General features: G+C 46.9%; 1 protein-coding gene across 5 annotated transcripts; it reads right to left on the bottom strand.

Moving 5' to 3' along the window:
- Positions 1-334: 334 nt before the first annotated feature.
- On the bottom strand, positions 335-10,985 carry NOLC1 (nucleolar and coiled-body phosphoprotein 1). Of its 5 annotated transcripts, none has more exons than XM_028512844.2 (14): positions 10,643-10,861; positions 7,731-7,786; positions 7,480-7,616; positions 7,247-7,377; positions 6,565-6,733; positions 5,724-5,854; positions 5,459-5,600; positions 5,030-5,161; positions 4,736-4,846; positions 3,948-4,640; positions 3,657-3,763; positions 2,747-2,839; positions 2,241-2,369; positions 335-1,051 (listed from the first exon to the last, which is right to left on the bottom strand). In XM_028512844.2, exons 1-14 carry the CDS (start codon positions 10,760-10,762, stop codon positions 1,031-1,033), a joined length of 2,172 nt encoding a protein of 723 aa, XP_028368645.1. In that variant the 5' UTR covers positions 10,763-10,861; the 3' UTR covers positions 335-1,030. The 5 variants fall into 5 exon arrangements, with proteins under 5 accessions (XP_028368645.1, XP_028368644.1, XP_035883096.1 ...); XM_028512843.2 differs by having other exon boundaries at positions 7,480-7,619; positions 10,643-10,860; XM_036027203.1 differs by lacking the exon at positions 335-1,051 and having other exon boundaries at positions 1,271-2,369; positions 3,948-4,518; positions 4,552-4,640; positions 7,480-7,619; positions 10,643-10,860.
- Between the last annotated feature and the right edge of the window lie 2,438 nt (positions 10,986-13,423).

The raw sequence follows: 13,423 nt of genomic DNA, 5'->3' as shown, positions 1-13,423 counted from the left end.
AAATGAATCCTAAGAAAAAGTATCAATTCATTTCTTTCCAAATACTTAGACCAGCCCGTTTCAACATCGCTTGCTTTTTAGAATCACCTGGGCACTAGCACTCAGCCCCACCAGAGAACGCCAGGCAGGCGTGACTCAACCAGCCTGGGGTGGGCCCCTGGACACCAGTGTTTTTAGAAGTGCCCCCAGTCAATTCTGATTTCCAGCCAGTGCTATGAAATTGCCGATTTGTACCAAGGGTTAGCCAACTTTTTCTGTAAAGGGCCAGATGGTAAATACCGCAGGCTTTGTGGGTCACATAAAGTGTCATATTCATATTTTTTCAAAGCCCTTCAAAAATGTAAAAACCATTCTTAGCTCCCAAGCAATACAAAGACAAGCTATGGGCTGGATCTGGCCCATAGGTCACTGTGCCCACCCCCAATCTAGCCCCCACACCAGCTGGACTGTTGCCTGGAAAAGGTACCACGAGACAAGGCATGGAGAGGAAGAGCCAGAAAGCTGCAGCCAAGGAGGCTCTGCAGGGAACTCACAGGTCTGACCCCAGCCCTGCAACTGGCATCCAAGTTGTTCTGACTTGAACAGGAGGTGGGAGGGCTTCAGGCTCACAATAAAACTCCCAAGACACGTTATAAACCAACCAGTTTATTATTTTAGAGTAAGATGTGTAACTTTTACCATGCAGACTGAAATACCCACGTCAGCATGAACAGTGCATTTCCTTCCTAGAGGCAGTTACATGGAAAACAAGGTTATTATCAGGTTACTTGAGACGTGTGAAATCCAACAACAAGAGGATAATTTTAAGACCTACACCTTGTCCATGAAACTGGGCACGCCTTCCCACCGCAGGGACAGCCCAGCCTCCAGAGTCTGTGGACTCTGCCTTCCCATCTCGCTCTGACTGAGCACTGCCAACACGCCCTGCAGCTTTCCAGCGGGCCGCTTAGCCTGGGAGTCACATCTCTGCCCAGTGGTCTTTCTCATCACCTCCACTGCGACTGGCGGTGGCAGCTCTGAAGGGCGCACATCAGTGGCTCCCATGGACCAACTACGAGACACAATAATCCTGTTTGGATGCTCCCCCAAACCCACTCTACTCAAGTGTTAGTGAGCACACGCACACACACGCACGCACACACACGCGCGCGCACACACACACACACACACACACACACACACAAGGGGCCCTGGAAGTTCACCCGACTAAAGTAACCTAATTCCTACAGAGGATTATTAGTTTTTCTTCTTTTGCTTTTTTCATCAGTGATTCCCCACCATGTAGGAATTAATGAAACTAATTTTTGTCACCACTGCTACCAAGACAGACATACCAAGTGGTTAAATTGTTCTTTTTTCCCTCTGAAATGTTAAAACAGAAAAATCAGATGATACAGCCCTGATTACTACTATTAAGGGTCAAATCAAAACAAGCCTTTGAACAATAAAAAGTTTATGCTTTCAAATTAAAAAACAGGTATTGCAAATATCATTATGTAACAATAATAAAGTAACAGAAAACAAAATATTCAGACTGGCTCCACGACACTCACATTACACCATTATTTTGCCTGTAACAATCAGCAAATTTTATCCCCCAAAGTAGCTAAGTTCACGCTGGCTGAAAACTTCAGTCCTAGACCCTGTGAATGAGGATGAACTACACCGTGCATGCTTAACAGACATATATGTTAACCATTCTTAACTGCCCCTCACCAGGGCTGATGGGCAGGAGGGATGAAGTGCATATATATGCACTCATACAGGCAGGCTTCTCTGATCACAGAAGTTCATACATATGACCTTTATCATGTCTTAAGCAATAGCTTTTATCTGTGAGAACACACCTCTGAAAATCACAACAAAAAATCAACAGGAAATGATTTAATATAAAATATACAAATTTCTCAGTACTAGGACTTCCACAGAACAGTGAGTGAGAAGGGGATGACAACTAAAATAAATTTTCCTTAAAAAAAAAAAAAACATACCCCTGACCTTGTCCTTGCTACTCAACACTCAAAACCAAATCTGTACAAAACTACGAACATAGAAAAGGACCAGGGAGGATGTTCCGATGCAGTCCTTGGACCGATTCTAGACCCCCGTCCTCCACTGATACCTCCCTAACAGAGCCGAGAGCTCCGGGGTCTGTTGGGGAAAGTCAGTAGTCTCGGATCATCACCCTGCTCCGCTAGGATGGCCCTGGGTCACTCGCTGTCAAACTTAATTGAATTAACCTGGACAGAGATGGCGCCTCCCCTGTAGCTGCCCCGCTTCTTCTTGGTCTTCTCATGCCGGAAGGATTTGCCTTTGGTGAATTTCAGGACCTGATTGGCTCGTTCCCCCCAGTCTCCAGCTGCACCTCGCTGGTGAGTAGAGAGAGGTGCTTCACACAGAGAAGGACATCAGGGCCCTATTATGTTACTCTCCCTACTCAAGGCCTAAACCCAGAGAACTTCCTACTAGTCTGAGGCAAAACTGTCCCCCACCCCTGCCCCACCTCCTCACTGAAGAACGGAGAACTTGCCCTGACTGGTATGGCTCAGCTGGTTGGCCATCTTTCCACAAATCGGAAGGTCGCCAGTTTGATTCCAGGTCAGGGCATATGCCTGGATTGCAGGTTGAATCTCCAGTTGAGAGCATGTATGAGAGCCAACCAATCAATGTTTCTCTTCCTTTTTCTCCCTCCCTCCCTCTCTCTAAAAACAAAGTTTAGAAAAGGGGTGACTCCCTCTCTCCTCACCTTGGCATCAAAGGAGTTGTCTGCTACCCGAGCATCCACCTCAATGTCCTCCTCCCTGACCCTTCGGAAGGGGGAGGACGCCCTTTTTTCTGCCTGGAGGAGAACGAAGTACGACATTAAAGACAGAATGGCAGGTCACAGAGAAGCCCTCCCGTCTCACACACACACACACACACACGCACGCATGTGCTGGGCCAGGCAGAGTGCTGTCAAGATGATCTGAGTCTTCTTCCTGCTCTTTAAAGCACCCCATTCTCACTTCTGAAATCTAACACCCTGTTTTCTCCTTTGTCCAAATCCATTTTATATGCCCAATGTTGCCTTGGTCTTTGACACTTTCATGTCTATGTGAATTCACCATGCACATGTATTAAAATTTTATTTCTTCCTGTTAAAAAACAAATTAAAAAATAGCCCTGCCTGATGTGGCTCAGTGGATTGAGTGCTGACCTGCGAAGCAAGGGGCCACTAGTTCAATTCCCAGTCAGGGCATGCGCCCAGTTGGCGGTGTGTGGAAGGCGAGCAGTAAATGGATCTCTCACACACCCATCTTTCCCTTTCTCCTCCTCTTCCCATCTCTCTAAAAATAAATAAATAAAACCTTTAAAAATATTAAAAGATAAAGGCTAGCTCCTGCCCTGGTTGGTGTGGCGCAGTTGATTGAGCGCTGGACTGTGAACCAAAGGGTAGATGGGTTGATTCCTAGGCAGAGTACGTGCCTGGGGTGTGGGCCAGGTCCCCGGTTCCGGGCGTGCGAGAGACGACCAATCGATGTTCCCCTTGCATGTCAATCTCTCTCCTTCTCTTTCTCCCTCCCTCCCCATATCTCTAAAACTAAATAAATAAGACCTTTAAAATAAATAAATAAATAAACAAGGCCAGCTCCTGAGAGGAAAGTAAGACAACTTACTTTCTTCCTTTTTGGAAATGTGTTGGGGGTCTGAGGCTTTATCTTCTTGGCTGGAGGAGTCTCTGCCTCCACGGCAGCCTCATTCTGCTTTCGCTTCTTTCCTGAACCTACAAAACAAAAAGCCAGACTCAGGAGACCAGTTTCCTCTTCCTCTGCCCAGACCACCACACTGAGGGCCTACAACTGAAACCTAGTCGTTTTGCCTCCTTCCCCTACCCCATCCCCCAAGAGTATGCATCCCACCCTGACTTTGGAGGGGAGACCCAGGGACCAGCTTCTCTGGATACAGACCTGGCTTAGAAACCGCTCCTGCGGCCTTTGTCTTATCTTCCTCCTCCTTGTTGCTGTCCCTACCCGCTTTTCCATTCTGGATAGCCAGTGCAGAGCTGCTGGTTTTGGGGGCTTGTGGTCTAGGAGTACCCTTGCCCGTGGGCTTCTGTTCTTCCTCCTCCTCACTGCTGGAGTCATCAGAAGAAGAACTACTGCTGTCCTCGGCCTTGACCGTCTTTTCAGAGGCTGGCTTGGAAGGGGCCACAGCTCCTGCTATCTTTTGTGGTTTCTTTTTAGCTGGGGGTTTAGACGTCTTCTCTTCGTCCTCCTCTTCCTCCTCGTCACTGCTGGAGCTGTCTGAATCAGAGCTGCTCTCCCCACCACCCTGAGAGGTCTGTTTGGCAGGCAAAGACAGAGCTGTTTTGGCTGTCACCTTGGACTTGGTGGTGGCCACAGTCTTCTTTGCTTTCTCTTCCTCCTCCTCACTAGAACTGCTCTCCTCCTCGCTGGAGCTGCTATCAGCCTTTCTGGTCAGAAGCTTCTGGCCACTGGCTGTAGGCTGCTTGGGAGTTGTGGCTGGTTTAGCTGCAGGTTGCTTGGGGGTTGTGGCTGGTTTAGCTGCAGGCTGCTTGGGGGTGGCAGCTGCCTTACTTGAGAGATTCTTGGTGGTACTGGCTGGCTTGGCAGGAGCTTCATCCTCAGAGCTGTCAGAGTCTAGGCAAGAAAAGGACAGAATGAACAGCTCCTCAAATTAGACTAAGGAGAGCCCTTGGAGCACCCACTGCCCTTAGGGCCTCCACACGCCTTACCTGAGCTGTCCGAAGAGCTCTCTGCCGCCTTCTTTGCTGGAGCTGGTTTAGTGGCTGCTTTAGAGGTGACTGCCTTAGCTGGAGGTTTCTTTTCTTCTTCAGAGCTTGAATCTGGAGAGAACCTACACATTAGGCCGGGCCCAGAGTCCCAACCCAACCAGGAGCAATAAAAAGAAAGATACACAGTCCACAGAGCCTTAGCTGTCTTGCTTCAGTGAGAAGAGGGACAGAGCATTTGTGTCTTCTTATTCCTCAAACACTCCTCAGACCCACTCACCACTGGCGATGACTCACCAGACTCATCGCTGCTGTCGTCACTGCTCTCCTCAGACTGCTTCTTCGCTGCAGCAGCTTTCTTGGGAGCTTGGGTTCCCAGGGACTTCTTGGGTGGGGGAGCAGAAGGCGGGGGCACTGAACTATAGGGACCTATTTAAAAGGGAGAATGTGGTGATTTTAAAATACATACCCAAATTCTTCAATACCTCCCCTTTTCTTGGAATGGAGCTTCAACCCATCCCTGGAGTGTGAGTCAGAATTAGCAGGGAGGGTGACATGTCATTTTCGAGTCTACATTATTAAAAAGAATGCGCCTTTCTCTTTCCTCTGAGAGACACCAGCCTTCACGTTGAGCAATTCCACGGAGACTACACGTGGTGACTACAGGTCCTTCTGCATGTGGGCCCTGGTCACAGTCCTGCAGCTCGACCCCCCATGTCCAGTCACCTGGTTTTTTCTTCACGGGCTTTTTCTGTTCCTCCTCCTCCTCCTCCTCACTGGAGGAGTCCTCACTGCTGGAACTCTTTTGGGTAGGGGTGGCAGTTGCTTTCACTGGGGCCTTGGCCACTACTTGCTTTTTAGGTACAGTCTGCATCATACAAGAAAATCAGTTACCACAGGAGAATGCTGGTCCAGCCAACCCTACCAGGAAACAGAAGCTGCCCCCTCCACCCCCAGTTCCCCCTTCCCTGGGAGAAGTTACGGCCCAGACCTTCTTAGAGATAGCCGCTGCCTTCTCCTCCTCTGAGTCTTCACTGCTGCTGCTGCTGCTGCTGCTGCTGCTGCTGCTGCTACTAGCTGCTTTGCCATTAGCTACTTTAGGTGCTGCTCGAGCTGGTGTGCCTAAGAAAAAAGAAACAGTGTGAAAAGAAACAGTGTAAAGTATCAAGAAATTAAAGGAACATAAAAACTTCCTTCCTATTCGCTCAGAACTTAGGAGGCTGTGGATTCTCTGGCCTTCAGAGCAGGCATGAAGGAGGCTGCCATGGTTCACTGTGGCAAAGGATGTCTTTCCCGCCCGACTTCAGGAGTTAAACTACTCTGTCTTTTAAAATAGTATGATGTGAATAATTTAAATAAGTCCTTGAAGTCTTTCACTCCAACTTCTAGAGAAGCAGCTATAAATTTTCCTAACCTTCATCACAGGAAAATTACAGAAAAAAATAAAACTTCTCACTTGTACTATGGAATGAAGGTGCAGAAAGAAAAAATGGTAGTGAAAAGCACAAAGAACAGAGGTATAACTGGTCTTTACAGTCCCACAAAAGAGTTTGTGGGACTGTAAAATGTCTATGAAATGCAACTAAAGAATGGCAAACTGATACCATTTTTTAAAACACACTTTCCCTCACTGCAAACTGTTTCTCTAGTTATCAACCCCTACTTATAAAGTCTTCTGCTCATTAATAGCTTCTTTTTAAAAATGTAATGTTAATCAGTATCTCCAGTTCAACACCAGTACCACTTCACCTTTGTGATAAATGGGCAATTTAAACACCCATCCCCAGAGCCAGTTGGTCCCCGGACTGGCCTTTTGGAAAAAGAAAGAGTACCTGGTTTCACTGGGGTCTTAGCCTGAGCTTTAGCTGCTACAGGTGTTGTCTTTGGCGTCTGGTTCTTTGGTGCCTCATCCTCTGAGCTTGATGAGTCAGAATCGGAATCAGAGCTCTCAGCCTTTTTAGGGGGAGCTTTGACTGCCTTGGGTTGGGGCTTAACTCCCTTCTGTGAGAAAACACACAAGGAGGAGACTCAGCAAGGGCTTCTGGGTACCCAGGGGCATCCTAAGGTAAAACATTTCCTAGGCTCCTCTTATTTTTCAGGGGGAAAGGGAAAACTAAGCAGGGCAGCATATAAGAAAGACAACAAAGACTTAGTAAGAAACAAAAAATTCAGTTCCACGATCTACTGGCCCTGTCCCTGCCATTCCCTGTCTGGGGCTCCCAACACTGTCTATAAAACATACTCCCTCACTCCTGGAGTCCTAGACAGTGTCCCAGAGAAACCCAATACCTCTAGGGAGGCAGGCGGGTTGATTTCCTCTAGATTCAGAGTCTACCTTCACCCTCATGTGCCCTTTCCAGACCTCGTACCTCTATCACCTCTCTGAAAGGTTCCCAGACTTTCTGCCCCTTAATCATCTGTCCACCACCAACCAGGACACAAGCCAGAAGCCAAGATTTTAGGTTTCTTCTCTCCGATCCTTTAAGTGACCCTTTTCCTTCGCAAGTTGCAAACCTGGACAGGCTTTTTCTTTTTGTCCTCTTCCTCCTCATCATCACTGGATTCTTCACTGCTGCTACTCTCTGATGCTTTGGCTGCAACCTTCCCAGGATGCTGAGGCAGACTGGCACGCTTGGCAGGTACAGCTGAACAAAAGCACAGGTACCACTAAGAATCAGCTATGTAGGATAGGCAGATTACAAATCCTTTACCTGGAACTGCTAACCCCAACTCCTGCCCTGCCTTACCAGCCTTCTTAGCTGGAGGCCCTTGGGCTTTTTCCTCCTCACTGCTGTCTTCACTGCTGTCACTGGATGAAGCCTTCTTAGCCTTCTTAGTCACTGGCCCATTTGCTTGTAACTTCCGTTTTGGAGCCTTGGTGGACCTGCTGAGGTAGCTCAGGCTAACTTCTAGGTGATCGGGACCTTTCCAAACCAAGAAACACAGCCCAGCCCAATTGGGGGAAGAAAACAGCCAGAGTGGTACAGGGAAGACTTACTTGAGCCAGAAGCTATAGATGTCCAAGAGGGAAGAGGCATTGGCATCCTGCTGGGTCTGTCAGAGAAAAAATAAAGAGATGGGCAAGAAAATTTTATCCTACTTATTCCAGGGGAGGTCAGACTTTGTGTTACCGTCCTGTTAAATGGAATTTGTTTTTAGCCCTGGCCAGGTAGCTCAAATGGTTAGATCATCATCCTGATTCTCGAGGGCTGCATGTTTGATCCCCGGTCAGAGAACATACAAGAGTCAACCAATACAGAAGTAAGTAGAACAACAAATTGATGTTTCTCTCTCAAAAATCAATCAATAAAAAATTTTTTTTAACTAGAAAGTGACCTGTTTTGTACCTCTGATAGTTCATATAAAGGTTACAGTTTCATATGACTTCTCCTACTTGTACAAATTAGGAGAAAAATATTCTACTTATGCACCTTCCAATATTTGGTATCAAAAGCTTGGGCTAGTCCGAGTTTCTGACACCATCTGTTCCCCACCTGTCAATCCTATTTATAAAGCCTTTTTTTTACATTTTATTTTAATCATTGTTCAAGTACAGTTTTCTCTCTTTTACTCCCAATCCAGCCCACCCTCCCAACCCTCCCCACTTCCCTCCCATTACCACCCTCCCCCTAGTTTTTGTCCATGTGTCCTTTAAATTTTTTCCCACGAACCCTTCCCATTGTTCCCTGAAATTCCCTCTCCTCTCCCCTCTGGTCACTGTCAGCCTGTCCTCTATTTAAGTGTCTTTAACTATATTTTGCTTGTTTCTTTGTTTTGTTGTTTAGGTTCCTGTTAAAGGTGAGATCATATGGTATTTGTCTTTCACTGCCTGGTTTGTTTCACTTAGCATAATGGTTTCCAGCTCCATCCAAGCTGTTGCAAAGGGTAGGAGCTCCTTCTTTCTTTCTGCTGCATAGAATTCCATTGTGTAAATGTACCATAGTTTTTTGATCCATTCATTTACCGATGGGCACCTAGGTTGCTTCCAGCATCTAGCTATTGTAATATAAAGCCTTTTTAAACATGTGCTCCTTTTACTTTAGCAATGCTATTACCTAGGAATTTATCCTTACCTATGGAACAAGGGCACAAACATTTACACTAAAGAGTGTCTGCTGTCATATGGTTTATAATATCAAATCATTGGAAATCAGCTTTCAAGAGAAGACTGGTAAAAAAGCTATGTCATACATACGGTACAGAATTTCATCCAGCCACTAATCACACTGATATGGTTTTTTTTTAAAGGTTTTAATTACTTATTTTTAGAGAGAAGGGAAGGGAAGGAGAGAGGGAGAAAAACATCAATGTGTGATTGCCTCTCGCACGCACTGCACTGGGGACCTGACCCACAACCCAGGAATGTGCTCTGACTGGGAATCAAACCTGTGATCCCTTGGGTTCACAGGCCAGCACTCAATCCATGGAACCACACCAGCCAGGGCAACACTGATTAATGTTATTAACTGGTGCAATTAAAATGGCAAGGCATTGCAGTACACACACACAAGAGTACAGGCTCAGAGTTAGATGAGCAGTGATGTAAAATTCACTTTTGCCAGTTACTACTGGGTGACCATGAGCATATTGCTTAATTTTTCTGAAACTGTTTTCCTCTGTGTAAGATGGAAATAATACTATACATTATATGTTGTTGAGAGGGTAAAAAACAAAGCATACAAAGGGTTTACCATCTGGAGAAATCATCTGGCCCTTACAAAGCCTGCCATGAAGATTAGTTTTTGCCACATTAAAAAAAAAAGTCCTGATTCTGAAATGCTCAATTTCATCCGGCCCATTGCAGAAAACACTCTTCGGAGCCTCCTTCACAGTTAATTCCAAAAAGTTGCAACCCAAAAGCAGTATATCTGGTCCCATGGCAGGCTGCTGTTCAAGAAGCCCTTTTCGAGGCTGATCCGATCCTCTCCTTGTGCACCCCAATTCTGCCACTAAGAAAAAAATCTGTTTCGGTAGTCAAAGACCAGGACTGCCAAAGACCCTCTACCTCCTCTCGAGATGTTTGCCCATGCAATCATGTCTGCTTTTCTTGAGATTTAGATTCCAAACCTTTCACGTTCTTGGTCATCTTCATTTTACATGTCTTCAGAATACCCTAAGTTACCAAAACTATGATAACAGCTTTTACTCACTGATGTTTTCTGACCACCACTCACGAGGACTGGCACATGGTACATATCATACTATTGAAAATCACAAAAACCCTAGAAAGTGGATGGTGACATCTCCACAGAAATAGAAACAAATTCAGTTTAAGCAAGCTGCCCCGGTCATACATCTTTAAACGAATGGCAGAGTTTGGCCCCAAACCTATACATATTTGATTCCATAAGTCAAAGGTCCAAGCTCACTGCTATGACTGCATAGGACTCCGATGCTCAGTGCTGCTCCGATGCTCAGTATAACTGAAAGCAGAACCCTGCCTGTACTCTCGTTCATTTTCTTCTTTACTACTGAAGACCCCACCCTTCTAAAGAAGTTTTTCCTTACCTTTGAGTCTCCACTAAATTCGTTTGAGAGTTAACGTCAAGTCACGTTTTGCACAGCCCAAATAAAGCCAAAAGAAGGAGCCAGGAGCTTCCAAAACCTCCGATGGGACTGGGTGCTCCCTCAACGCACTCCGCCAGCCACGTGATATGGGCCACGCGGGTGCCACGCTGCCGCTACTGCACTGCCCACCAGCAAAAAGCAACAAGACTCAATCAGCATTACCTAGTCAGACCTCGAAGACTCCAGGCTTTCTCTAGTCACCACCGAGAACTCGGCACAAAGGCCCCGCAGACTCTCGGCTGGCGGACCCTATGGACCTCTCTACCTGGAAAGCTAAACATGCCTGGGCCCGGAGTCTTGTGGTGAGCCCACCCCGGCTCATGCCCCAAGCCCGGGACTCACAGCGCCTGTTGCCTTGGCGAACTTATTGGCCACCTCCGAGAGCCGGTTATCACGCAGAAAGCCGAGCACGAGAGGATACAGATCGCTGGGAACCACGCGGCGCAAGCCGGCGTCCGCCATCCTCCGGGCAATACGCGTCACTACCGTTGCCTACGCACCCGACTCAGGAACTCTGGGGCCCAGAGAGGTGGAGACCGACTCGAGTGACGCGGCGCAAGCGGAAGAGGAGGAGGCACAGCGGAAGAGGCGGGCGCACTTTCCAGGGCCGTTCCGCCTTTACCTAAAAGGCGGAGTCTCAACGAAGTCTAAGATTTGCGTTCCCACGAGTGTCGCCATCTTGGTAAGGGCGGAGCCACTCTTTCACTTTGTAAAATAGCCTGACGTCAGGGGTCACGCCCTCGGCGTGGCGGGAAAACACCGGACTTCCGGCGCCGGGTTTTGTTGCCCTTTTTTTTTTTTTTTTTTTAACTTTACGGCAGGCACGTGGTCTCCCAGCCGCGGTTTCCCGCGCCCTACCTGGTACTCTCATTTCAGAGAAATGAGTGTACCTGCGGACTCTCTAGACTTGATAACAAGATCGCCAGACCGCCCCTTACCGCGCTGCCACTGGATTCCCACCCTTCATCTTTACTTTCTCCCTCACCCACAGCGACCTTTTTTTCATATGCCAACCCAGCCTCTCTAGACTCGGTTCACTGCTTAAGATCTTTCAGGCCATCCATGGTAAAGATGGGGCGTTGATGCCCAAAACTGCCCCTTCCCCAGTCATGTCTTGCCCATGCAACCCTTCCCCCTACTTATTCAGAGAAGTCAGCTCCACAAAGGCAAAAGAGGTTGTGCACCAAACCTGAATGATACAGCACCACAGTCCTGCAAATAACACTTCTGCCTCCCGGGTCATAGTTCGTACAATGAACTTTCCCCTATGGGAGAACTAGAAAATTCCTTCTCCCTTTGTCATGAATACTTAAAATATTCAAACAACCCGACCTGCCAGGTCAATTTCAAATCTATCATTTTTTAGTTCACGTTGGCAGCAGACCTTCAATCCTACATACCACCCCTTACTACTTCCCATCAATGCCCCTCAGGAAGAGTAAGGATACTTTTTCAGGGGACACACACCCTTACCTTCCTCAAAATAGGTATTCCCCTCTCCTAGATATAACTCCTACATCTCCCTCTGCCCCAGAGTTCTATCCATTTGTATGTATTTATTTTTTAAGATTTTATTTTTAGAGAGGGGAAGGAGAGAGGTAAACATGAATGTGGGGTTGCCTCTCACACATCCCCTACTGGGAACCTGGCCAGCAACTCAGACATGTGCCCTAGGCTGGGAATGGAACCCACGATCCTTTGGTTTGCAGGCCTGCACTCAGTCCACTGAGCTACACCAGCCAGGGTGTGTGTATGTATTCTTTAAACATCTGAGCAAAGCACCTTAGCACTGCTCTGTGCCAAGCATTGCGCTCAAACTAAAAGGCTACATGTACACCCAAGTCTCAGTTTAAAAACTTTATTTGGAACAAATATGAGCTTCCCTTAATATTAAAACCACTTCCAGGCCTGGCTTGTGTGGTTCAGTGGATTGAACCCAGGCCTGCGGACCAAAAGATGGCCGGTTCTGTTATTGGTCAAGGAACATGCCTGGGCTACAGGCCAGGTCCCCAGTTGGAGGCATTGCCAGAGGCAACAAAGCAGTTTCCTTAACATATCAATGCTTCTCTCCATCCTTTCCTCTCTCTGAAAAAAAATTAAATCTTAAAACAAAACAAAAACAGCCATGGCTGGTATGGCTCAGTGGACTGAGCCTGGGTCTGTGAACCCCAGGATCACCGTTTCAATTCCTAGTCACAACACATACCTGGATTGCAAGCCAGGTCCCCAGTAGGGGGCATATGAGGCAACTACATATTGATTTTTCTCTCCCTTCCACTCTAAAATAAAATCAAACCTTAAAAAAAAAAAAAAAAAAACTTAGCCCTGGCTGGCATAGCTCAGTGGATTGAGCATGGGCTGCAAACCAGTGTCACAGGTTCGATTCCCAGTCAGGGCACATGCTTGGGTTGCAGGCTATGGCCCCCAGCAACTGCACATCCATGTTTCTCTCTCTCTCTTTCTCCCTCCCTCCCCCGTCTAAAAATAAATAAATCTTAAAAAAAAAAAAACTTAAAAAATACAAAAACTTCAAAAAATGTTTCATTAAAAAAACAAAACAAAAAAAACACCTTCATAAACCAGTAGCACCAGCATTCCCTTGCTTGAAATGTAGAATCTCGGGCCCCAGAAGTCAAAAATGCCCTTTCTAAAAACATCTCCAGCTCTGGCTGGTGTGGCTTGAGTACCCACCTGCAAACCAACAGGTTGCAGTTTCAATTCCTATTCAGGGCACATGCCTGGGGTGCAGGCCAGGTCCCCACTTGGGCCTCATGATAGGCAACCATGCATTGATGTTTCTCTCCCTCTATTTCTCCCTCCCTTCCCCTCTCTAGAAACTAAAAAAAAAAATTTTTTTCATAAAAAATAAAATAAAATAAAAAGATCTCCAGACCCAGCTGGTGTGGCTCAGTGGACTGAGCTTTGGCCTATGGACCAAAAGGTCACTGCTTTGATTCCCCGTCAGGAGACATGCCTGGGTTACAGGCCAAGTCCCCAGTTAGGGGTGTAGAAGAGGTAACCAGTCAATGTTTCTCTTCCCCGCTCTTTCTCCCTTCCTCCCTGATCTCTAAAAAAGAAAGAAAGAAAGAAAGAAAGCAATGAAACATGCTGTTTAAAAAATAA

This window comes from Phyllostomus discolor, chromosome 5, assembly GCF_004126475.2.
Source record: "Phyllostomus discolor isolate MPI-MPIP mPhyDis1 chromosome 5, mPhyDis1.pri.v3, whole genome shotgun sequence".
Taxonomy (NCBI): Eukaryota; Metazoa; Chordata; class Mammalia; order Chiroptera; family Phyllostomidae; genus Phyllostomus; species Phyllostomus discolor.
The sequence above is the reverse complement of the archived record's forward strand: the minus strand, read 5'-3'. Positions and strand labels throughout refer to the sequence as shown.

Excerpts from the sequence above, each read along its gene's own strand:
- NOLC1 (XM_028512841.2), bottom strand. The coding sequence starts at position 10,762 with ATGGCGGACGCCGGCTTGCGCCGCGTGGTTCCCAGCGATCTGTATCCT. Across the intron at positions 7,787-10,642 it reads TCGCCAAGGCAACAGGCGCT|ACCCAGCAGGATGCCAATGC; the intron begins GTGAGTCCCGGG and ends TTTCTCTGACAG. Across the intron at positions 7,620-7,730 it reads ATCTATAGCTTCTGGCTCAA|CAGGTCCACCAAGGCTCCAA; the intron begins GTAAGTCTTCCC and ends GAGCTACCTCAG.